Here is a 25,207-nt window from a genome sequence, read left to right on the forward strand (position 1 = left end):
ATTAATTAATGCAGATAACGATAAATCTGTATATTATTAAAAAATTTAGAAAGTATAAATAATGACAAAATTTTTATTGCGTATGAAGTACATAAACTTATTACTTAAAATTATACAATAAGTTGCTGACAGAAACGTGACATAAATCACATGTCAGCAATACATATAATGAAGTGATAAAAATGCCCTTTTAGGGCCAAAGGGTGTTTTGGTCCGAAAACATGATTCATGATTATGTTTAACGTTAGGATCTTATGACGTTATTTTTTTATTTGTTAGGGGTCTGTGGTCAATCCAAAAAGTTATGGACTTTTGAGGTAGTTGACTCTTATTTATATTCAAAAGATAAAATTTAAGAAAAAAATCGGAAAAGTAACCCTTTTTATCTTTTAAGATTATGAGTTATGAAATAAATTATAAGATAGAACGATTTTGATACACGTTGAAATAAAAGTATACTATGATTTATGAATATCATTGGCGGTTTAAGAAGAAGTTTATCCCCTGTGGAGTGGTATCGCAGTGTCACCGTAGTGTCCAGCTCTTCCACTTCTCCCGCAAATCTCCCCTCGGATCAATTCTCTCTCTCGATTGCGCCGGGAGGATGTTCAAATTTCTCAAAGAAGTCGTCGTCGGGTCGGGTGCCGGCCTCAAGGATCTTCCCTATAACATCGGCGAGCCCTACTCTTCTGCGTGGGGCTCCTAGGTGCACTTTCGTGGAACCTCTAAGGTGCCCCATTTCATCCTTTGAAATTGCTAGTTGGATTACCTTCTCTTTCACTGTTTTTTCATATGCTCTCATTCCTCGAGATCAAGGTTGCTTCTGCGAAGCTGAATAGTTTTTCTAGGGACGGCTTTACTTGTTTTGGTGGAAATTTATGTCGAGCTGGAAATATGGAAAAAGTTGATCGTTGATTAGATCGGATTTGCATTGTCATAAAATGAAGTTTGTGGTTTCTCTATAGGGCACTGGATTATATTTGTATTTTTCTGAAGTACTAAGATCAAATTGCAAAACAATATTAGAGAGTAGCAGTCTCTTGTGGAAATTTTCATCTTCACCGTGCATGACGATAAAGATTTGGACTGAGTACATTTTTAGCTCCATAAGATCTGAAAATGCTTCAGCCTATTTTGTCTGGATCATTCTAATTTGTTGCTGTTCACTTGTTGTTCCTCCAATAAGTGTACAAGGCGTGCTCACTTGAGTGTATGTCATTAGTTCAACTTCCTTATGCCTGTAACTGGAAGTTTGCGGTCTCTGATGAAACTAGAGTAGCTTGATACAATAGAATTCCCCTTTTTGTTGTACCATAGTTTATCAAGGACGAAAAATAATGTTGAGGCTAGATAAATACAATTTCCCTTAAAAATCAATGGCGTATGTCAGCTTAGACCAAAAAACCACCATAGAGTGTCTAAGTAAATGAGATTAGTGATAGTAATATCCTTATCTTTGCGATTTAGAGGGGTTCAATAGTTCCCTCACACCTTCTGCTGAACTACCTGTCAAATGTTTGCACCTTCACATACTTTTATCTATTTTGAATGTAAATTTTTACATGTCACTGTAGCATTCTTAATAATCATCTTCCGAATACAACTAAAAAAGAAGATGGAAACCAAATTAAAACCATGTCCCTTGAAATTAATAGTGAAAGTGGTTGTTGTTTAAGGTACGCTTGTGACTAAGGATTATTCCTGGCTCCACAAATTGTACTCCAGTCCACTCACCACTACATGACTACACACATTACACACATGTGATATGCCACAACCTTTAGAATTGTCTTTTTTGTAATGTTCATTCTCTACTGAATTGTGGTGCAAGTGTTGATTGAAGAATAGGAGAAAGCGACCGTAGCTGTGATATCTGGTTAGAATTCTATTATCATGATAGAATATAGATAGTTAAAATTCTATATTAAGTGTTGCGGTTTTGGGGCGAAACTGATTTGGTGTGTAGAAAAAAAACCTGAATTGGTATGTATATCTGACTTCATTGACATTTTCATGCACAACAATATTTCAACATCCTAGTCAGCACTTGTCATCCGGGCTCATGATTCTGCCTAAAACTTAGTAAGAGCTGAATTGGAGGCAGGCCTGCTGATTCTCCCCACTAATAGACGACAAAGTGTTCTGAGTTTAGGGTCCCCAATCAAGACCACCAAAATATGGTCTGGACCAACTGTGTAACATGCAAAACTCAATGTACACAGACCTACTTACCTATTCAGATCTTGTAGATAAGTTAAAAGATTTCTTAATTCCATCAGAGCCAACTGTAGTCAATTGATGAAGGTATTGCATCTGAAACCTTAATATAGATGGGGTGACAGTGATGGTTTCTTGGTGCTTGATGGATGCAATGGAGTTGCATTCAATTTATTTGGTCTTGCACCACTGAAGGTGTCAGTTCTCTGTCCTCGATGGTTTTGCATGTGAAATTGGAGTGTATCCAACTGATCAGGAAGAGATTCCCGACCCAGCTGAGTCGTTGATACGACGACCGAGACCTGACTTCAAACAAATTTCCTCAACCCACTTCTACTGATTAGTATAGCGGAGGTAAGGGTCAAATCCCACGAGGATGGACACGTTTAGATAACTGTGGTGACTTTCCTGGGTGTTTGGTTAGCTACCACGCTTGGGTTGAGATTTTACCTAGACAGGAAATAAGGTAGTACTCTACTGACTAGTAGGCGGAAAATAACAGACATATGGGAGTGTTCGTGAAAGTAGGGGACAAGGTGTATCAGAGACATATGGAAAGTAGACAGTTACTAAAAGAGGAAAGTTAGAAAACAAGGTGTATCTGATGGCTGGGGGCTTTCTGACAAATCTGGATAGTACATCTGAAAAGTAGGGAACAAAAGTAAAAAGTAACTTAAAAGTAAAAGTGGTTCAAACTAAAGTTGATTTTGACGTTTTCTTCTTCACCAAGTATTGACAAAAATCATAGGAACACAGACACCATAACTAAACTTCAGATTCATGAATTCAAACTCGAGATCCATCGATTAAAATGCTTAAACTTGAATTAAACGGTAAATTGCAACTTTTACTTCTACTGACTGACATGCAAGGTGGTAATCACGGCGCAGAAAAGAAACTTATGCACGAAAACTTGACTAACTTAGCTACAACTTCAAATCAACAACTCCCGAATAGAAAACACTTAGAAATTGAAAGCAATAACTAAATCTAACTTCCCTAGGCAGAATGAAGCAAACTCAAACCAGAGTGACATGCGAAATAGAAACTTCATAATGTAAAAGCTGGAAATTAACAAGGTACTTCAAAAGAGCAACAACGATGGGTGTTTGCAAATAACTAGAAATGAACAAAAGTAAACTTTAAACTAAGAAAGCGATTAAGATTGTTTGTGCCACTCCGGGTGATGATACTACTATACTACTGCGATAACTGGCTGGAAAGGCGAACTGATGACTTCTCCGGCAGACTCTTGGACGTCAAGTGACCATAGTTGTGGCGAGGAACGAGAGGTAAGATAATGCTGAAGGATGTATCTTCTAGAGAGAATTCTACTAAGTGTGATTGTCAAACTCCGAACCGAACTCTTTCTCTCTCTCCAAAATGGCTTCTTTTATAGGGAGGCTTGCCCTTGCTTTTAGGGTAGACTTCTCCCGCACTTTGACCTTTTTGCCCTTGTAAAATAATCATCCCAGCTATCCTCCTTCTCCATCTCGAGCCTTTTCTCTGGCATGCATTCTGGTCAGTATCGCACCCTTCTAGTGCCATTTTCACTTGCGTCGCACGAATCGTCACCTACTGACTTGGATCCTTCAATCCTGCACACTTAAGCAACTGTTTTGCAGATAATACATGTATTTCACGACATACTGACCAGTAACCAAGGCTTAGAATACGATTTATCAACCACGTATTTAATACACCCAAATTGGATACCAGTACGTCAGATTAATTCTTGTCAGCTTATATGCATAAATGCTGTGAGAGCAGTTTTATTTCTGAAATGAGCCACACATCTTATATTCCGATTCTTGTTGTTGAAGGCTTGAAGCGTGTGCTTTTCCTTGGTGAGGACACGGACACACATACACATACAAAATGAACAAAAAGAATATATGTTGGAAAATACTCCCTCCATCCACCATTTAAAGAACCCTTTTGCCATTTTGGTTTATCCACGATTTATAGAACCATTTACTTTATTCCACTTTTATTATGCGGACCCCACTACCTACCAACTTTTTACACTCACAATCCAATATAAAACTAATACTTTAAACGGGTCCCCCATTTCACTCACTTTCTCCCTTTACTTTTCTTCACAAAGTCAAACAATTTCTTAAAACACGTGCCGAGTCAAAATGGCTCTTTAAATGATCGACGAAGGGAGTATTTTTTTTTCTGAAGATGACAGAAAATGACCAAAAGTTATCACTTTGCTGATCAAACGTTATTATCTTGATTATGATAATCACTTGCTTCAGAAACTACTTTGCTTTCTCCAGTACAGCAGATGTAAATGACTAAACAAATTTTAACGTTGATTTGTGCCTTTGTTTCGGAATTCGTGCATATTCTTGTTGAAAATTTGTTGGCACTTCTTAATTAGCATTTGCATTAACTATTCAGATCATCTCTTACTATTTTCTTTTCTTTTCTCTTTTTTTGTTTTCTTTTTCTATTCTATTTATTTTACAGGATGATGGAGCACCTGTCTCAATATTTTCTCTTTCAGGGAGCAGTGCAAACGATGGACATTTGGTTGCTGGCCGTAATGGTGTTAAACGCTTGCAAACGGTAAGCTTCTGGTGGGTGGTTTCTATTTGATGTTTCTTCTTTTTGCACTATTGTGGTTTGACTACCTTCGTTTATTGTTCAAGTGTGAATCCATGATCCATAGCAGGTGTCTTTGTAATCATTTACTTAAATTCCTATTCGAAATTTAATACTTTTGTAGTTTGATTTAACTAAATTCTTTTGCTACTTATTATACATTGCCAGCCTCTCAAAATGACCTAGTACTAGTGTGTAAAACACTGCTGATTTCATAACTTGCTGTAAATTTGCCACGGGCAATATATTCAAGTAACTAAGAGCTAAGATTAAATGGATGTGGTCAGTTTGGATGATAATTTTATGATGTATGCAAAAATCTTAATTACAAATGAAAGATAGATGATCTTCTGCTTGAAATTTTATCTTCCTTTGTTAATGATATACAGTATATTATTTAACCCAGATTGCTGAGACCTTTCCAAATAGAACAAAAAGGAGGTATTTAGCTGAGCTTATAAGCTCTTTGAAACTAGGAGCTCATAATGTCTTGAAAAGTGTTTGGCAAAATAAGCTACTAGGCAACTTATAAGATCTAAAATTAAGTTCCAACAGCGCATACGCTCCCATATAAAACAAGTCCCTAATCCCTATCTTATTTTTTTGTGATCTTATAAGCCGCAATTAATTTACAAGAACTTAAAAATAACCCTATTATGTTTTGTTTCTTCAAACATATACCCTCCCATTTTATCTATCCCTCTCCCCCCCCCCCCCCCCGTGTCTAACATATAAGCTCCATTATCCAAACACTAAGACAACTTATAAGCTCTTGAGATATTACATCATATGAGATCTTGAAATATCTTATAACTTATAAGATGTCTAATATAAGCTTGGCCAAACAACCTCTCATAAATGAAACCCATGATAAAAAGATACCTTAAATACCTATACTTGGTATACTTTGAATTTGGAGCCTTTACTTATGATGATGTTTCTCAACAGAGCATCATGCAACTGCTCACATTTTTTTCTTGACAACACTGCCTTCGTTTTCTACAATATCATTCCTGTTCTGAGATTGGAATGCAATCTGGTTTCCTCAGGCACTAATCTGACTTTCTACTATTCTCACAGTTTATGTAAATTTTCTTTCAGGTTAGACATCCAAATATTTTGTCATTTCTACACAGTACTGAGGCTGAATCTTTAGATGGTTCTACTACTAAGGTGACCATTTATATTGTGACTGAACCTGTTATGCCACTTTCGGAAAAGATTAAGGAACTTGGGCTGGAAGGCAGCCAAAGGTGAATTGAATCATTCTTGTTAGTTGCAGTTTCAAGAGTCTTTTTATTGACATGATTTCTTTTGTTTAAAATGATGATACATAAATCGTGTATTCTCTGATCTGATGTACCTTGTGCCATGATTTTGGGAAAGTGGAAAACTGTAGTCAGATAGATGGTTAACGTTTTTTTTGTTAATTGTTTAAATCACTGGCCTTATTATAACATTTAAGAATAGCTGAGAACCTATTTCCAATAAAAGATATTTAAGTTGAACTTATCCTTGGGTTCTCTCCTCATGTTTTCTGGAATTAAAAGTTGATTGAGTTACTCCTGCCTTTGTCAGGGATGAATATTACGCATGGGGATTGCACCGGATATCTAAAGCTGTGAGCTTCCTGAATAATGACTGTAAATTGGTATGCATCTTAAAATTCAAACCTTAGCATATTTGTTTACAAATTTTCCTTTGTAGAATTGTTGAAGTATATATGGTTTAGCATTACAGACAAAAACTATTTGGTGGTGATCAATTCCAGTTATTGGAAATATTTAATTTATATCAAGCATGATATTTTGGTGTATTGGTTGCATCAGGTTCATGGTAATGTTTGCATGGCTAGTGTTGTCGTCACCCAAACTTTGGACTGGAAACTCCATGCATTTGATGTTTTATCTGAGTATGATGGGAACAATGAAGCTGCAACAGGGATCAATGCTTGTGAGTTCTCAGTTTAATTACTCTTCTTTTGCCATTCTTCATCTGCAATATGTTGGGACATTAAAATTTTTCTTGGCCTAGTCAAGAGAAAAATAGAACTGATTGGTAGATATGAATGATATTATGACAACTCATAACACCATCTTATCAAAAGAATTTGCATTCTGTATCTGTAAATTTGTTAATAAGGGCTTTACTGTCACCCTTCTTTATTGTTTAGTTTAAATATGTCTTAATCTGCTGTTTCAGAATCAGTGTAAGATTTCCATATCTAAGATTGCAGGAGGAAAAACTGACCCTTGCAGGCATATGCATTTGGTGAAACATGTGAAAATTATTCCTGAAGGCATTAGCTTTAGTTGGCCCCATTTTCCTTTTGGTTTTGCATTTCGTGGAATTGATAATGTCATAAATATTATTACTGAACTTGAAGAAGTCCTTTCTGACATTTTCTCCAATCACTTTCCTGTCATTGTTGAACATCTAGTTCATGTATTGTTATAACAAATAGGGCAATTGTGAATCGAGAAACAAAAGAACGTAAATAGACACAGAATTTACGTGGTTCACCAACGTTGTGTTGGCTACGTCCACGGGCAAAAACGGAGAACAAATTGTATTATGACTGCAGTTTTCAGATACATATTATGTGCTCTACTCTCATATATATAGGCACACATTAGACAGACTGGGCCTAGGAAATATAATCCTATCCCAATTAGGAAACCTAATCCTATACAAATTCAAGGCGTACTAACAAATCTGCACCTTGACTTGAATTCTCCCTTGCAGACGCATCATCATAACACCAGACGAACAAACTTCTTCATTCTTGCCTCAGATTTGCCCTCCACGGGCAACTAACAACTCATGACATTAAGCAAGTCCAAACAATGTTGGAACTTGCTCTGCAGGACTGACTTGGTGAACATATCAGCAGGATTATCAGCAGTACCTACTTTCTTCACCTCAATTCTCTTCTCATCTCTTAGAAAATGATACCTCACATCAATATGCTTAGTCCTTTCATGATGGACTTGATCCTTGGCTAAACAAATAGCGCTCTGACTGTCATAGAACACAACAGCTTGATCTTGATGTAAACCAAGATCACCAACTAGCCCTTGCAACCATATTCCCTCTTTAGCAGCTTCTGTCAATGCCATATACTCTGCTTCAGTAGTACACAGTAACTGCAGCCTGCAAAGTTGCTTTCCAACTAACAACAGAACCACTAAGAGTGAAAACATAACCGGTCGTAGATCTTCTACTATCGACATCTCCAGCGTAGTCAGAATCAAAATAACCAGTCACTAAACAGTGAGTATCACCTCCATAAATGAGACCAACATCAGACGTACCTCTCAAGTAACGAAAAATCCTCTTCACAGCCTGCCAGTGCTCCTTTCCAGGATTTCCCATGAACCTGCTAACAACGCTGACAGCATGCGCTATATCTGGCCTAGTACAGACCATGGCGTACATCAAACTCCCTACTGCATTAGAGTACGGGACTCGAGACATGTACTCCTCCTCAACTTCGGATTTCGGTGCAAGATCAGATGACAAATGAATGTTTGTGGCACTTGGAGTATCAATAGCCTTAGATGCAGACATGCCAAATTTTGACAAAATCTTCTCAATGTAGCTCTTCTGTGACAGAGAAAGCTTTTTCTTTTCTCTATCTCTAGAAATCTCCATGCCCAGAATTTTCTTCGCAACACCCAAATCCTTCATATCAAACTCAACACTAAGCTGAGCTTTCAACTTCTGTACTTCAGACTTCGACTTCGCAGCTATGAGCATATCATCCATATATAGAACAAGATAGACCATAGAACCATCGTCAGCTTTGTTGTGATAGACACAACAATCATACGGACTCCTGCTGAATCCCAGCTTGATCATGTAACTGTCAAACCTCTTATACCATTGCCTCGGAGACTGCTTTAGTCCATACAAGGACTTCTTCAACTTGCACACATAATCCTCCTTGCCCGGAACCACAAATCCCTCTGGCTGAGTCATGTAGATATCCTCCTCAAGCAATCCATGTAGGAAAGCCGTCTTCACATCTAGTTGCTCAAGCTCCAAATCATAGTGTGCAACTATCGCAAGTAACACTCTGATGGAAGTATGTCTGACCACTGGTGAGAATATCTCATTATAGTCAACCCCCTCCTTTTGCGTGAACCCTCTTGCAACTAGACGAGCCTTGTATCTAATGCCCTCATCTGATGTAGTGCCTTCCTTCTTCTTGAAAATCCATTTGCAAGTAACAATCTTTCTCCCCTTAGGCCGCGGAACCAATTCCCAAGTCAGGTTCTTCAAAAGTGATTCTATCTCTTCTTGCATTGCAGCGAGCCACTTGGCACGCTCACTGCCTGAAATAGCTTCCTTATAGGTAGGTGGTTCATCTGCCGAAGGCTCATCTTCGACCTCATTGGCAACCTGCAATGCATATGCCATCATACCCTCAAAACCATACCTCAATGGAGGCTTCACATTTGTCCTCCTAGCTCTGTCAATAGCAATGCTTCTCTGACGAGCTTGTGGATGAACATCCGAACTAGAAGTATCGGCGACTTCAGCAGTAGTGTGTTGATCTTCTCCACCTTGGAGTTGTGATTCACTCACATCGTGAGTGACTTGCAGCTCCACCTGTTCATCAACACCATCCAAATCCTCTGTAGCAATAGACTTCACAGTAGAGTTAAGCATAGAATTTTCATCAAATACCACATTCCGACTGAGAATAATTCTACCCTCTGAAGATGACCAAATTCTGTACCCCTTAACTCCATCTCCATAACCAACAAATATTCCCTTCTTAGCTCTTGGCTCCAATTTACCTTCACTCACATGATAGTAAACAGTACTCCCAAAAACTCTCAACATAGAGTAATCTGCAGGTGAATTAGACCATACCTCGTACGGTGTCTTGCAGTCAATGCCAGTGTGAGGTCCACGGTTGATCAGATAACAAGCCGTGTTTACTTCCTTTGCCCAAAATTTCATAGTCAAACCGGCTTGGAAGAGCATGCATCTTGCTCTCTCCAACAACGTCTGATTCATGCGTTCTGCCACACCATTCTGTTGTGGTGTATGTCTAACGGTGTGATGGCGAACGATCCCTTCACTCCTACAAAACTCATCGAACTCAGACGAACAAAATTCCAGACCGTTATCTGTTCTCAATCGCTTGATCTTCTTCCCAGTCTGGTTTTCAATTAGAGTCTTCCACTCTTTGAACTTCTTGAATGCCTCACCTTTATGCTTCATCATAAACACCCAAATCATTCTCGAGTAGTCATCAATCATCGACACAAAATACTTGTGTCCTCCAATAGACTCAACACGTGAGGGACCCCAACAACCCATATGAATGTAGTCAAGTGTCCCCTTCGTTCGATGAACACCCTTCCTTGGAAACTTGCTGCGATGAAGCTTCCCCAACACACAGTGTTCGCAGAAATCAAGTTTCTGCACCTTATGGCCCAAAAGAAAATCATGATTCGACATGATTCTCATGCCACGTTCTCCCATATGACCGAGCCTCATATGCCACAGCTTGGTCATATCCTTGGTTGCAACCTCAGATGATGGAATATCAGCAGAATTTGCTACGATGGAACCTCTCAGAACATACAAGGTACCCCGTTTCAAAGCTGTCAGAACCACCTTCGAACCTTTCAAAATACGCATTACTCCAACTTCACCTTTGAAACTGAACCCCTTACTATCAAATGTACTCAGGGATATCAGATTCTTCGTCATCTGTGAAACATGCCTAACATCGTTCAAGGTGCAGAAGACCCCATCATGAGTCCTAATCCTGATTGAGCCGATGCCAACCACCTTGCAGACAGCACTGTTGGCCATGGTAACATTGCCTCCATCTATCTGCTCATAAGTGTTGAAATACTCCCTGTGAGGACAGAGATGATATGACGCTCCAGAATCCAAAATCCACACATCATTACAGTGTGGTTGTTCATCCACAACCAAGGCCAATTCTTCTTCCGAATTTGTGTCATCAGCTTCTGCCACAGTCGCAGAACCGTTAGCATCTTCCTTCTTGCCCAATTTATTCTTTATCCTTGGACAATCAGCCTTCCAATGCCCTGGTTCTCTACAATATCTGCAGAGGTCATCTGGCTTAGGGCCTTTAGGACCTTTTGAACCTTTTGAGTTCTGCTTCTTTTGTCCGAATTTCTTCTGTCCTTTACCCGTAACAGATAATCCCGATGGCAGATCTTCTGTGGCTGAACTCGTTGTCTGTTGACGATCCTCTCTGATGTGGAGAGCAGATCGAACATCCTCCAACGAAAGAGTTTCCTTGCCAGTCATAAAAGACTCCACAAAATTTTCGTAAGATTCAGGCAGAGACACAAGCAAAATTAAAGCAGCATCCTAGTCTTCTACTTTAACTTCAACAACTTTAACTTCAACATTACGCAAATCTAGCAAAATTTTATTCAAATTTTCCAAATGATCCCGAAGGGGCGTACCTTCCTGCATACGTAACCGAAACAAACGTTGCTTCAAGAGCAACTTGTTGGTTAGAGACTTCGTCATGTATAGACTCTCCAACTTCGCCCAAAGAGCACCAGCCGTCTCCTGATCCGCAACTTCGATGATAACATCGTCAGACAGGCTCAATATGATGGTCGAGTGGGCCTTTTCGTCTAGGTTGTCCACTCCTTATCATCCTCCGTAGCCTTCTCTGTTTTGAGCGGCTCCCACAAACCCTGCTGCTTCAGCAGAGATCGCATCTTGATCTGCCATAAACCAAAACTATTTCTCCCGGTGAATTTGTCAACCTTCACGTTCAGAGCAGACATCTCGATTTACCAGACAAAACCCTCGCAGCGGAATTCAAAACCCTAGTTCGAAAACCAAGGCTCTGATACCAGTTTGTTATGACAAATAGGGCAATTGTGAATCGAGAAACAAAAAAACGTAAATAGGCACAGAATTTACGTGGTTCACCAACGTTGTGTTGGCTACGTCCACGGGCAAAAATGGAGAACAAATTGTATTATGACTGCAGTTTTCAGATACAGATTATGTGCTCTATTCCCATATATATAGGCACACATTAGACAGACTGGGTCTAGGAGAAATATAATCCTATCCCAATTAGGAAACCTAATCCTATACAAATTCAAGGCATACTAATATGTATATAAGTAGACCAATACATTTTCGTAAGCAGCACATGATATACTCCAAATGTACTTATAAAACATATTGGAAATTGGAATAGAGAGGGTGCACTGTTTCATTGATTTAGTACATAATTTATAGGTTACTTAGACCTCCGATCTGCAATCAAACTATTTGGTTTAGTTGTTGAAAATCAGTAATGTGGAGATTGATGCGATCCCTGATTTAAGAAGAGTGTATTGACCTTTTCCAAATATCTATTACTTTTTAAAATTATCTTCAGGAAATATTTTCTGAAAATAAACAAAACTGATAAAATTTCAGACTGGAAAATATGATGAGGTTCTCATACAGAAGTTCATAATTTTATAAATATGAATGAGATTCATAAATGGAACTTCTAGAATTTTGTAAATGGAACCTGTTTGGAACAATGTGATTGATTGCAAAACTTTATTTTGTCCTTGTTTTTTTTTCTTTCTGTATTTTTACAGACCAAAAATATGTGGTGCCTTCTAATGCATAATTGTTAATTTAATATATGCTTAGTGAAAAATTCATTACTGCTGCCTTGCTGATTTTTTAGTTTTTACTGAAGGCTATGTTAGATGATCTAATGGCTATTTCTGCTTTCTGTTTCTGCACAATTCGGGAGATAGCAATATGAATGGCTTATTGGTTCACAATACAAATCAATGGAGTTGTCAAAATCAGATTGGTCAGCTATCAGAAAGTCTCCACCTTGGGCTATTGATTCTTGGGGCTTGGGTAAGTGTGTATGTCGGAATGTTGAATGGGCATTATAATTATATGTGAAATAGAGGCTGTAAACTATGAAAAAATAGTGAAATATTAGTAGTGTGTGTGTGTGTGCACTTCCAAGTTGCGCTCATATGTTCTTGCAGAAGTATAGTGATCTCTCTGAATCAGAAGTGCTTGTTACATTTAACTATGTCTCATTCGTCTATATAAGAAACCTAGTCAAAGAAGCATTTATCCGAAATTCAATCTTCTATCATTTAAAATATTTTCATGAACGGATGAACCTAACAAAATTCTCTAGTATACATAGACACAATGTTTTTTTCAATACATAAGGTCATACAACCAACATATTCTCATTTGCAAACCTACTGTCTACAAGTACAACTCATTTGAGTGCATCTCTGGGAGATCTCGTGAAAATATTTTCAGTGCTAGTAACGCTGGATGTATAAAAGTCTGTTTGCAAATAATCCCAAGAAGTATGCCACTGGTTACACTTCGATCCCTCCTTATTTGGAAGCTATTCCACAATTTAAAACTGTTTTTTTGGGTTATATGGTTTTCCTGTTCACTATGCAGCTATATTTTCATTTTCTTTCTTTTTACACTAAGTGTTGAGGTTCTATATGGATTCTTAAAATATGTTCTTTGTTTGGGTATCTTAGGCTGCCTGATTTACGAGCTCTTCTCTGGATTAAAACTGGTTAGAACCGAGGAATTGAGGAATACAACTAATATTCCAAAGGTGAGAGATTGTTTATTTACATTACCTTACCATATCATTCTTCCAACTTCAGTGTCATATTGAAACTTATTTGAGCTATTGTTTGTCTTTAATGAAAAAGCAAGCCTTATTTTAGTTGTTTTAGCATCCATTTAATTTGATAGTTTGATTTTCATTTAGCAATTGTTTATTCTTCCTTTGATGACAGTCCTTACTTCAAGATTATCAGCGTCTCTTGAGTTCTATACTTTCTCGCAGGTTGAATCCATCAAAGCTTCTAGAGAATAGTGGTGAGTTCCTTTGCCTTTGAGATCTAGATTTCATCTTTCAGTTTAGTCCTGTTATAATTAAGTTTGTTTCATTTTGCCTTTGTACTCTGCATGTTGATGGATGCATTTTTTTGCTTTCCGATATTTTGTGATCTCATGGGATGCAGTTTATCATAGCTCTAGCCATTACTTTTTCTCTTACTCCTGCATGCAATATTAATGTTTGGAACCTACCAATTTTATTATACTTAAATGAGATATCATCTTCCTTATTCTACCTGTTGCTTTGTAGGTTACTACTATTTGTTTTAATCATTTCAGCATATGATGTAGCTTGGAATTTTTGAAAATCTTTTTGTATCATGATCCTATAATGTGCTTGATTATCCTTATAGTTTGCCAAGTATTGCAAGTTGTGAACCTATGCCCCCTCCACAAAAAAATTCTGCAACTTGATATGTTATGGGTTTATTTCTTGTTCGGGTTTGCTTCTGGAAACCATATTAGGTTATCTTCCAAACAAGTTGGTTGGAGGCACTTGCCCTGCCAAAACCTCCTAGATGCTTAATTCAGTATTTTAGCTATATAGTGATAGAAATGATATCCTTTTCTGGTTGATTGGATCCTGGACAATTGTCAATCCCTCATGGCGGTCCGCCCTATTACCGCCATAGTGATATGGCGTGTCGGTATGGCGGTCTATTAATTAAATAAATAATATAATACTTATAGAGTCTTTATATATTTATATATAATTCAAAAAGTTAGAAAATAATAAAAATATAGTAACATCTAAAATTCTTAAAACAATCAATAAGAAATAAAATCACAAGCAATTATATAAAAGTCTAATCATTCAAGTCTAATAGTAATTAAAGTCTTTAGTTCAACAAAACATAAAGCCATCATATTTAATAATAATAATAATGTCTACATTAAAATGTCATCAATACTCAATAGTCATTAATTATCATTCCCAACATAGTCATCTTCACCCTCATCAATATGGTATGCGTTGCGGTGCTGGGCGAAGGCAGAAGGGCGGGGGCGTTGCTGGGTGATGGCGCCAAGTGGCTGGCCATTGACGACAAGTGGCTGGAAATAGGGTTTACTTCAGATTTTAACTTTTAATTTAATTAATTATCTCTTTTATTAAAAATTGGGCTGGGTATGGGTTTATGGGTCGGTCTATAAGGGATAATTTGAGCCGGTTACTATTGGGCTGAATAGTGAAAATTGGAATAAAAAGTCAAAATTGGAGATAAAAAAGTCAAAAAATACTACAAACCGGCGTAGCAATGGCACTTCCACCACATATCCTGGACCTTCTAATGTCATCGGGCCCTCTTATGCTCGGGCCCCATCTTATTTTCTTTTTAAGTTTGTGACTGACCTGTAAACCCTGTTCTGTTTTCTTTGAGATCTACTACAATTTTTCCAATGTCTTTTATTTCATTACTGGATATACATTTTACATTTGCCTTTGATGCCATCTGGAGCCTGCTTTTTATCAACATAGTAGCCTTGGCTGACATCACATCACATGCTAATGGAGATGTTATATAAGTTAGATTTTTCTTATGAACCCAACAATCGATATTGATCATTCTGTTTTCTCTTGTGTTTTCCACTAAGCTTAAAATTTGTATTCTTGGAATGTTCATAGATGATGTTTCCTTTATGGTGCTTATTCTTTTTTTTTCTTCTCTTACAAGATTAGCAATCCCAATTACCGCAACAAAGAATATTCTTGCATATGACTTTGCATATTCTTTCGTTACTTCGTAATGTAGAATCTTTTTCATGAACTGAAGTCTGGCTATGTATTGACAGAATATTTCCAAAATAAGTTGGTGGACACGATACAGTTTATGGAAATCCTTAACTTGAAGGATAGCGTAGAAAAGGATAACTTTTTCCGTAAGCTTCCAAATCTTGCGGACCAGCTGCCCCGCCCGATAGTTCAGAAGAAGGTATCTTATTAATTCTGAAATCTTTTAATGTTTAATCTTGTCCCTGTCTCGTGACTTACTGCAATTTTTTGTTTTCTCTAGCTGCTTCCGTTGCTAGCATCAGCGTTAGAGTTTGGTTCAGCTACTGCACCCGCTTTGACGGCATTGTTAAAAATGGGCTCTTGCCTTTCACCAGAAGAATATGGTGCTAAGGTTTCTATTTCTTAATACTCCTGTGGGAGGTTCTTGTATCTCGCTTTGGTTTGTGTGAGCTGTATTATCTAAAAATGGGGTACACAATTTCCTGTAATTAAATTTATTATCACTTTATTCCTTTTCAGATATTACCAACAATTATCAAACTTTTTGCTTCAAATGACCGTGCTATTCGTGTCGGTCTTCTTCAACACATTGATCAATATGGAGAATCATTATCTGCACAAATGGTCGATGAGCAAGTAAGCTTTTATGTGATTATTTATAAACTACAACCCAATAGTGTAATGCGCACAGTTCAAATATGCTATATAGAAGATTAGGAAGTGAAGAAGATCGTTTTTCTGTTCTAGGTTTACCCTCATGTTGCGAATGGATTTTCCGATACATCTGCTTTCCTAAGGGAACTGACACTAAAGTCCATGCTTGTCCTGGCTCCAAAGGTAAGTGCAACTTCTGTGTACATGGTTAACTCATACATAACTACATTGTGTCCAGTAGCACCTGCTACTTGTAGGGTCTGTTTAAGGTTAATCACAAACTTGTGGATGAATGTTCCCTCTCATGCTCATTCAGTGTTACTATTTGATAATTTTTTTCTGTATCCCCTATTCCACTCTTGAGTAGATACAATACCCTGAAGTCCATGATATACTGTTTGGTTGTCAAGGATTTTTTGTTGAAGCTTGATTGCTATGCCGTGAACTTATACTCCCTCCGCCCCAAGGTAGTTGATTCGTATTCCCTTTGGGTTGTCCCAAGGTAGTTGAGTCATTTCCTTTATTGGCAAAAACTTTATCCTCTCTCATACTTTACTCTCTTTATCTCTCTTACTTTATTCCATCTTTTACTTTACTCTCTCTACTTTAACCTTTAACACATCAGTTTCTTAAATCCCAAGCCCAAAAGAAATGCCTCAACTACCTTGGGACGGAGGGAGTAGTATGATATTGTCATATATATATAGTAATTTAATTTCTGAGCAGTTTAACATACCAATATGAGGGTACAATGGTTTTGCATTTAAGTGTAGCACAGACATATCAATTCGAATCATTACAATATTTAATATGCACTGATAATAGGAGTTAAACAAGGATTATTTACTTTCCATGGTTCATTGACTTTTTCCACCTGTTAATTTATTAATCTTCTATCTACTTTCTATGCAGCTGTCGCAAAGAACAGTATCAGGGTCATTGTTGAAGTTTCTTTCGAAGCTACAGGTTTGCACTCTCTGTGTTTGACAACCACTTTCTTCCTTACTTTTGCCTATATCCTATAATATTGTCTTTAAAGTGTTGGGGTAGGATTTTAGTTTCTGTATTTGTTTGGGATGCAGGTTGATGAAGAACCTGCCATTCGTACAAATACTACCATTATACTTGGTAATATTGCTAGTCACCATAATGACGGGGTCAGTACTAAGTTTCCATCCTGATTATCCTTTGTAGACTTCTAAGAAGTAAGAAGTTAAACCTTACTTTTTGACCATTTTGCTGGTTCTTTGATTCCATTGATTTGTTGGAAAGCAGACAAGGAAAAGGGTGTTGATAAATGCATTCACAGTTCGAGCTTTGCGTGATACATCCTCTCCGGCCCGTGGAGCAGGTAGAGCTTTACTTGGACCTTATATTATCAGGCTCTGTAATAAGGCAACTTTTGAGTTAGCCTCTTCCAGTCTTGTATTTGTCTTTAGCCTTTTTGGCTAGGGCAAGTTCCTCAGCATGTTCATGCCCATGGACTTAAGGTTCCCCTCTTTTTTTCGTGTCCCCTCCTCTGCATTCACGACATTCGTGTACCTCTTTTCTTGTCAGGTATTATGGCCTTGTCTGCCACTAGTTCTTATTACGATGCAACTGAGATTGCAACTCGCATTTTACCTAACATTGTTGTGCTGACAATTGACCCTGACAGGTAGTATTATTCTCTTCTAATTGATTAATCTATTTGTTGGATCCTTGATCAGTATCATTTACCCAATCGCTCTCTCTCTCCCCAATATATTGCTTATATTCTTTTATCAATTTCATACCTCGTGCCTTGCTGGGGTTCATGTCTTGATATGCCTTAGGGTTCTATTTATACTTTATGCTACCAGAATTCCTTGAACATATGTGAGTGATGTTAGGTTAATAAAAATTGAATTTATAAAATTTTCCATGGTTCTGTCTTCTACATTATATGATTCACCATCATTCCTGATACCTTTTGGGCTTGTAATAATATCAGCAAGAGTTTCATATAGACTTGTTTGTTGTCTTCTTCATTTCGTCCTGCTTAATTACGATATGTAATCGAGCTGCATGTGCTGTTATTCATTTGCTTGTTGCAGTGATGTCCGGTTAAAAGCATTCCAAGCTGTAGAACAATTTCTGCAATTAGTGAAACAATTCCATGAGAAGGTTTGTACCCCCTTCCTCGCCCCTCTTTTCTTTTAGATGTATTTATTGAGTATTTATTTACTCTTATGATTCTTTGCAGACATCTGGGGATGCCACAGGTGCAGCTGCAACACTTTCATCTCTGCCTGCAAATGCTAGTTTACTTGAGTTAGTGAGCTTTTTCCAAATCTCTGTTTTAATATATCAATGATCCTGAAACCACCTTTGCTGAGTCTGATAAGCATCAGTGCCGAATAGCAATTGGAGCTCATTCCACCATTTCTCATTGAACGCCCCTTTCTCTTATGTTTTTCTTGAAACTACAGCTGTAGACGTGCATAATGCACATCTATATATCGTTACATTAAGCATTAGAACCTGAAATGAATATGCTAAGAGATAAATCATTTTAATCGGAGCTATGAGGCTTAAGGTTACAGGGATTTATTAATACATTGCATAATTGGCTTTTGTAAATGGAACGACAAAACAGAGTACAATGAAGTGGAAGAAAAGTAAAAAATCCTCATTATATGATATCTTTATTTTTTAGCGCAATTATGGTTGTAATAGGAGTAAAAATGGTGATTACGATAAAATAAGGAACTAGGAAGCAGAAAGAAATTGAATGAAATGAATATTGAACGAGGAAACAGAAAGAAATCCTCATCTTGCGAGGCCCTACAGTGACCTGCTGCCCCAAATTCCTCTTGTGAGGCCTACAGCTGATGCTGTCCCAAAACAATACTCAACGGACAATCACAACGCTAACTAATAACTATTTAAAGACCTAAACACTTGAACCCCACGCAAAAGTCTGATCCATCTCTTTGTTCTGGCCCTAAGTAACGTAATCCCAAATAACTATATATATATAAAGGAAATAACAGATAACTATAAATAAAACATCAAATGGTGAATGATATAAGGATGACTATCACGTCAATCAATTAAATGGGGAGCCGTAAAGTTACTAAATTATGAATAAAGAATGGGAAAAGGGAAAAGTTAATTGAGTTTTGATATCTATATGCACATTTTAAATTTAGGGCAAATAAATTATTATGCTCGTGGTATAACGATGTGCTTTGTTAGTTTGTTGTAAAAATTTCTCTGGTGCCATATGTAAATGCAAGTGGTTTTGAACTTAGAATATGTAGTCTCATCCATGACCTTTAAGTTGTTGCTCCTGCAACTCTTCTAAAGATATGCAGCCACATGTCATTTTCTAATTCAAATGGCTGGTTGCCATTGGCACTGGGTTCAGTAAAGACCTGTGCACCTTCTGTTTCTTTTTCATTGAGATATTAGCTTTTCTGTCTCGATCTTATTCTCATGTTCGCGTAGATTGCCCTTACTATAAAGTAATGCTTGGCTAGTAAGTGAAACATATAATACATGTTCATCTTCCACCCTGGCAGAAATTTTACCTAAGTATTTTAGTTTTTATGTGTTTATACTTGGACCTTATAGTCATTATTTTAAAATGGTGATGCAGATGGGCGATGAGTTCTTTGACTCTGAAAGGCAAACCTTCTGAACAGAGTACCCTTGTTTCAACAAGCTCAACCGTGCCTCTTTCATCTTCAATCTCCAATGCCAGCTCCGGTGCGTGTGATTTTGGATCATTATGGAAAATTCTTTTTTTACCTAAGCATGTCCTTGTGCATTTCTTGGGTGGACATGGTCATTGCTGATACTTGTATTTGGATGTCACAGTGACTGATGATGCAAACATAGCACAAATCCGAGTAAATTCCAGGACAGATTTAGCTGATTTATCTGATAACCCTCAACCTGCATCACCTACGTCGACAGATGGTTGGGGAGACCTTGATAATGGGATTCGTGGAGAGCAGGATAATGACAAAGATGGCTGGGATGACATTGAACCATTGGAAGAGGCCAGACCATCAGCAGCTCTTGCAAGTATTCAAGCAGCTCAAAAACGACCTGTTTCCGCACCAAAAACACAAGGTAATATCCTCATCTCTACATCCATCATTAACGAAAATAATAAGTGTGTGTGTGTTGGCGAAGCGGTAGAGGGGTTAACGTTCACCGTGGTGTGGCCTTTAAATAAATAAATAAAATAACGAATGAGAGATGACATACAATGTGCCCTAGACAGGAATTATGTTAATAGAAATCCGAAATAGGCATAGCGACTTTATCCTGCCTTCTCCACGCTTCTCTCCTGTTAAACTTCTGAGAACATTACAGAAGTTAACTTTTGAAGTGTGGTATGTTTTCAGCTATAAATTCAAGACCAAAGAGCACATTCAAGGAGAGTAAAGATGACGACGACGACTCGTGGGATGATGTAGCTTCGAATACAAAATCCAGCAAAGTAGTGGATGAGGATGATCCTTGGGGAGCAATCGCTGCGCCTGTTCCGAAATCATCTTCCAAGTCTTTGAATCTGAAATCGAGTGGTTCTTCCAGCGATGACCTTTGGGCATCCATTGCTGCGCCTCCACCTACAGCCGGGCACAAGTGTCAGGCGGACGAGGCCGAGGGGCTAAACCTGCTGCCCCAAGGCTAGGTGCTCAAAGGATAAACAGAACATCATCAGGTAATCCAAATTAGGTGCCTCGGTTTAGACGAGTCTGTAAATTGTGTGTTTTTTTTTTATTCAGACGATTTTGTGTTGTATTTGTCTCCTTTTAACCATTTGTCATCTGTAATAGAATGCATTTCAAGGAAAAGCATATTCTTTTTACCTTGTAAAAACACTGCTACTATTCTTTCAACTCGAGAAGTTTTGCTCATTGCTTCAGGTGACTTGTCAAGTAATGTAATACAGCTATTTTTCTTTGTTAACTCTATTATGTGTTTGTGCTATACTTCTACAAAGCCTGAACCTTCAACCAACCTACTTGGTAAATAAAATTAGTCTGCGTTTAAGAATGCAAAAAGTGGTCAGCAGTTCACAGAAGTTGTAAGCATAACTTAAAACATTCAAAAAAATAGAACATGATTTGCACTATAAAAATACAAAAAAACCTTATGTGAGTAACAGAGATAAGAAATTAGGCCCAAAATTATTTGATCGCCATTCATTATGTCAAAGTCTTTATGTTAAGAGGCCTCTCAAATTTGTAGCCCCAAAAATGCAGTTCAAGAACATGTTCACACTTCTTTTATGATTGTGGTGTGTCAATGAGATGGTAGTGAATTTACTCATAAGCAGCAATTGATAGACTTGAATGTTGAGTTGACACATTTGATCATTTCACAATAGTTGGCCAAGGCTGGAAATTAGTGAACAGTTAAAATTTGATATCAAGATGAGGATTGGATCATATTAGGTATGCATACGAGAAGGGTTAGGACGGTGAGGATGGTATATCAGTGACTGGTGCCGCAGTAGTAGTTGCTGGAGAGTTGGTATTAAAAGAGGAAAGGAAACTAAGGAAGGCAATTGGATCATGTTTTTGTTTAAGGGGAAGATGTTGAGGAAGACAAACGAGAATGATGATGGATGCTTTAGTTATGTGCATATTACCTACAACTACAACTACAACTACTTCTACAACATCCACATGGATACCAGCTCAACTGAAGGTCGTACTACATAACATCCCTTTATGAACATCTGGAATCTCGAAACTTAATGCCCAATTGATGATTCTCAGTAAAACTTGCTTCTTCTATACAACCCAAAAAACAAGTAATCATCAAGAAGCCAAAACTCTGCAGCCTATCTTCTCATGTCAAATAATGTGTGAATGTAGTATATGTGTGATCTTCACCAACACCTAAACTTCTTCAACCTACACACCATGAAATCAAAGGATTATCCTAAAAATCCCATCTCTCACAACAATTAAATAAACCAACCAACCAACCAACCAACCTGTGGCAGATTCATTAGTTCATAGACAGCCTTTGTTGGAGTCAGTTCGTTATCAACAATGCGAGCAACTGCTGTCAACACCGGCAGCTTAACCTTATATTTCTGTGCTAATGCAATCACAGCTCCTGCTGTGGATATGCCTTCAGCCACCTGAAAACCACAGTTGCTCAACTTGTTAGGAAATCACTCCAAATTTGAGTTCAAGTGGTAGTTCTCAAGGCACCTGGTTCATAGAACTGAGAATGTCATCAAGTTTTTCACCGGATCCAAGACGAACACCAACCCTTCTGTTTCTTGAAAGATTCACAAAACACGTGAGCATGATGTCTCCATTTCCAGACAAACCAGTCAGTGTTGTGGACTTGGCTCCCATCTGATTGGAGATTAATAAGAATCAAGAGATCGATTGAAAAACACATGAACATAGGACTAGAACTCCAAGATTCAAAAGCCTTCAACAAATCCATTGAATGTGAAGTTTTATATATTAACAAACCTTTGTTGCCAGCCATCTTATCTCAGAGCACCCTTGTGTGACCAGAGCTGCCATGGAGTTATTCCCGAGATTAAGCCCTTCTACAATCCCAGCAGCTATAGCAAGTACGTTCTTAAGAGCACCTGCAATTTCAACCCCTGTAACATCACTGTAACACCAGGTGTTACTGCTGCGCATACATATGCTTCACACACTCTCTGAAGCTTGCGCGTGAGATCAAATCATTAGTACTATTACAACCTTGAAGTGTTGATTCTCATGTTCCTAGAAGCAAGAAGTTGCTGAACAGCATTTGCCATATTTTTGTCCTTGGATGCCACCACCATAGCTGCACATACACGAACACAAGTTTAAGTCAGTCGAGATCATGTAATATGTAGCACCTAAAGCAAGGTACGCACCTGTGGGCAACTTGTTCATCAGCTCGAGTGAAAATGAAGGGCCAGATAGAACCACATAGGGCTGGCGAGGATTTCTCAATGCTCGAGGAATTATTTGAGACATCATTCTATATGTATTAAGCTCCAAGCCTTTGCTGAGGGAAATAAAAGGAAGGGTTGGATGAACAAATTCAGCAATGCCCTCAAGGAACGAGGCACTGAACTGCAGCAAGAGACATTCGATAAGAAGAAAGACAATCTAATTGCAAAAAGAAGAAGAAATGCAACAACCTGGACAGGCACAGCATGGAAGCAAAAGTCAGCACCCTGTAAAGCTTCTCTAGCATCTGTGGTGGCAACAACATTCTCTGGCAGCTTGTGTGTTGGAAAATACTTACTAGAGCAAAAGAGGAACACACATACATATGTATAACAATAGCTTCACAAAACTGAATGAATAAGAATTATGTAGTAGTGATACCAATTAAGATGAGTCTGATTAATGGATTGACAAACTTGAGCATCTCTTACAAGCAAATGAACTTGCAACTGAGATTTTCTATCAGCAACATGAGCTGCCATAGCAGTTCCAAAAGAACCACCTCCAAGCACCACAACCTAAGCCCACCAACCATATTACTACTATTACATAACTTTGCCAAACAAGGAAAAAGACCAAAATACAGCAGCAACCAACAAACAAGAAAATAAGTATAATCAAAGGAATTCATTTATATACACCCCCCGTTTCATGTTAATTCATCTATTTTGGAAAATTCCAAGATAATTGAGACATTTCTATTTTTGACAAAAAAATAGCCATCTCGCTTATTTTATTCTCTCTTTGTTTTCTTTTACTTTATTCACTATTCACTTGACATACTATTGTTAATTCTCATGCCAAAAAGAAGGGTATCTATTAACAAGGAGCGGAGCGGAGGAAGTAATACTTCATTCGTTTCCTAATCCTAAAAATAGAAATTCTTTTGTTTTCAATCCATTTCCTAAATTTAGAAACTCTCCATTTTAGGAAATTGATTCCACAAATTAATAGCACCAATTTTACAAGAAAGAGAAAGGAGACCTTATTGGTGCGTTCAAGAACATCGGTTTTGGCCTTAGAGCGCAACGAGCGGGACCAGCGGAGGAGCTTTTCCCACGCCACACGTACCACCTCTCTTCGGTCTGTGCTCCTCTGGCTCTGCTCCTCCGCGGCGGTGATATCATCGGCGGCGCAGAGACAGATAGGAGACGCGGCGGTGGGGAGGCGGAGAAAGAAGCTATTGGGATTGGGTCTGATTGTTGGGAAAGAAGAGAAGGAATTGTTGGGTGAAAATGGCGGCTCGAAGAGTGAAGCAGCCATTTGAAGCGCAGCACGGCAACACCTTTTTTTTCAGTTTCTGATTGCACTTCTTCAACCGAATTCATGTGCCTTCTTTTATCCAATATCTGCACTCCACGTGTCCGCCGCTCACAAATCCCTTCTCTTTCGCCGTCTTTGCCAAATGTGAATTAGAGTGTCCACTGTACATGGCCGGGCCAAGCCACAAAATCGTGGCCGGACCACCAATGCCCATGTTTCCCACTATAGTGGACATGGCCAAGCTACCAAAAATTTAATTTTTTTCATTTTGTTTATATTTTAATTCTACTATAATAATAATTGAAAAAATGCATACGAACTAAAATTAAAACAAAATCTTCGTTGTATTATACAAATGAGTAAAATTATACAACGAAAATTCTCGACTTCTAATAAACTACTTTCCCAACGCATATCACGCTCTACGCCCTCCTTCCCTACGATTCCAAACCTCTTCTACCATATCAGCCTGCAGTGTCGTATGTGATGTTTCCCTCCGCATATCGGCGAACCGTTGGATCAAGTATGCATCACTACGCGGTACACCCATCTGCAGTGGGGAAGTTGCAACACCGTGACTCGTACTTGCACCCTCTTCCGGTGCCCAGTTCTCATACATGATGGAGGCGACATCATTTTCGTGCCATTGTCGAACCGGGCACCGAAGAATGGCCCATCGCGATTGGAGGACACCAAAAGCACGCTCAACGTCCTTCCTAGCACTCTCTTGTTTGGCCGCAAAATAGGATTGTTTCGGCCCAACCGGCTGCCGGATCGTCTTGACAAACACGGGCCAACGAAGGTATATCCCATCGGCTAAGTAGTATGCCCTGTTGTACTGCGTCCC

At 38.3% G+C, this 25,207-nt stretch overlaps 1 protein-coding gene and 1 pseudogene across 2 annotated transcripts; one reads left to right on the forward strand and one right to left on the reverse strand.

Annotated features, from left to right (window-relative positions):
• The first annotated feature begins 604 nt into the window (after window positions 1–604).
• Window positions 605–21,041, forward strand: LOC125187313 (uncharacterized; annotated as a pseudogene). The gene is made up of 20 exons (XR_016130813.1): window positions 605–730; window positions 4,696–4,794; window positions 5,932–6,083; window positions 6,409–6,481; window positions 6,660–6,794; window positions 12,612–12,726; window positions 13,606–13,731; window positions 15,544–15,683; window positions 15,765–15,875; window positions 16,004–16,120; window positions 16,232–16,321; window positions 17,051–17,104; window positions 17,221–17,295; window positions 17,414–17,489; window positions 17,696–17,795; window positions 18,214–18,283; window positions 18,363–18,430; window positions 19,761–19,870; window positions 19,982–20,239; window positions 20,518–21,041. The product of XR_016130813.1 is annotated as an uncharacterized LOC125187313 (transcript).
• A 751-nt stretch (window positions 21,042–21,792) lies between these two features.
• On the reverse strand, window positions 21,793–24,465 carry GLY1 (NAD-dependent glycerol-3-phosphate dehydrogenase family protein). The gene is made up of 9 exons (XM_048083151.2): window positions 24,082–24,465; window positions 23,479–23,615; window positions 23,289–23,394; window positions 23,019–23,220; window positions 22,858–22,945; window positions 22,618–22,765; window positions 22,345–22,494; window positions 22,122–22,271; window positions 21,793–22,038 (listed from the first exon to the last, which is right to left on the reverse strand). The coding sequence occupies exons 1-9, from the start codon at window positions 24,358–24,360 to the stop codon at window positions 22,024–22,026; spliced, it is 1,275 nt and encodes a 424-aa protein (XP_047939108.1). The 5' UTR covers window positions 24,361–24,465; the 3' UTR covers window positions 21,793–22,023.
• Window positions 24,466–25,207: the final 742 nt, after the last annotated feature.

This window comes from Salvia hispanica, chromosome 5 (assembly GCF_029641045.1).
Source record: "Salvia hispanica isolate PSC_SH4W2 chromosome 5, Shi_PSC_v1, whole genome shotgun sequence".
NCBI lineage: Eukaryota > Viridiplantae > Streptophyta > Magnoliopsida > Lamiales > Lamiaceae > Salvia > Salvia hispanica.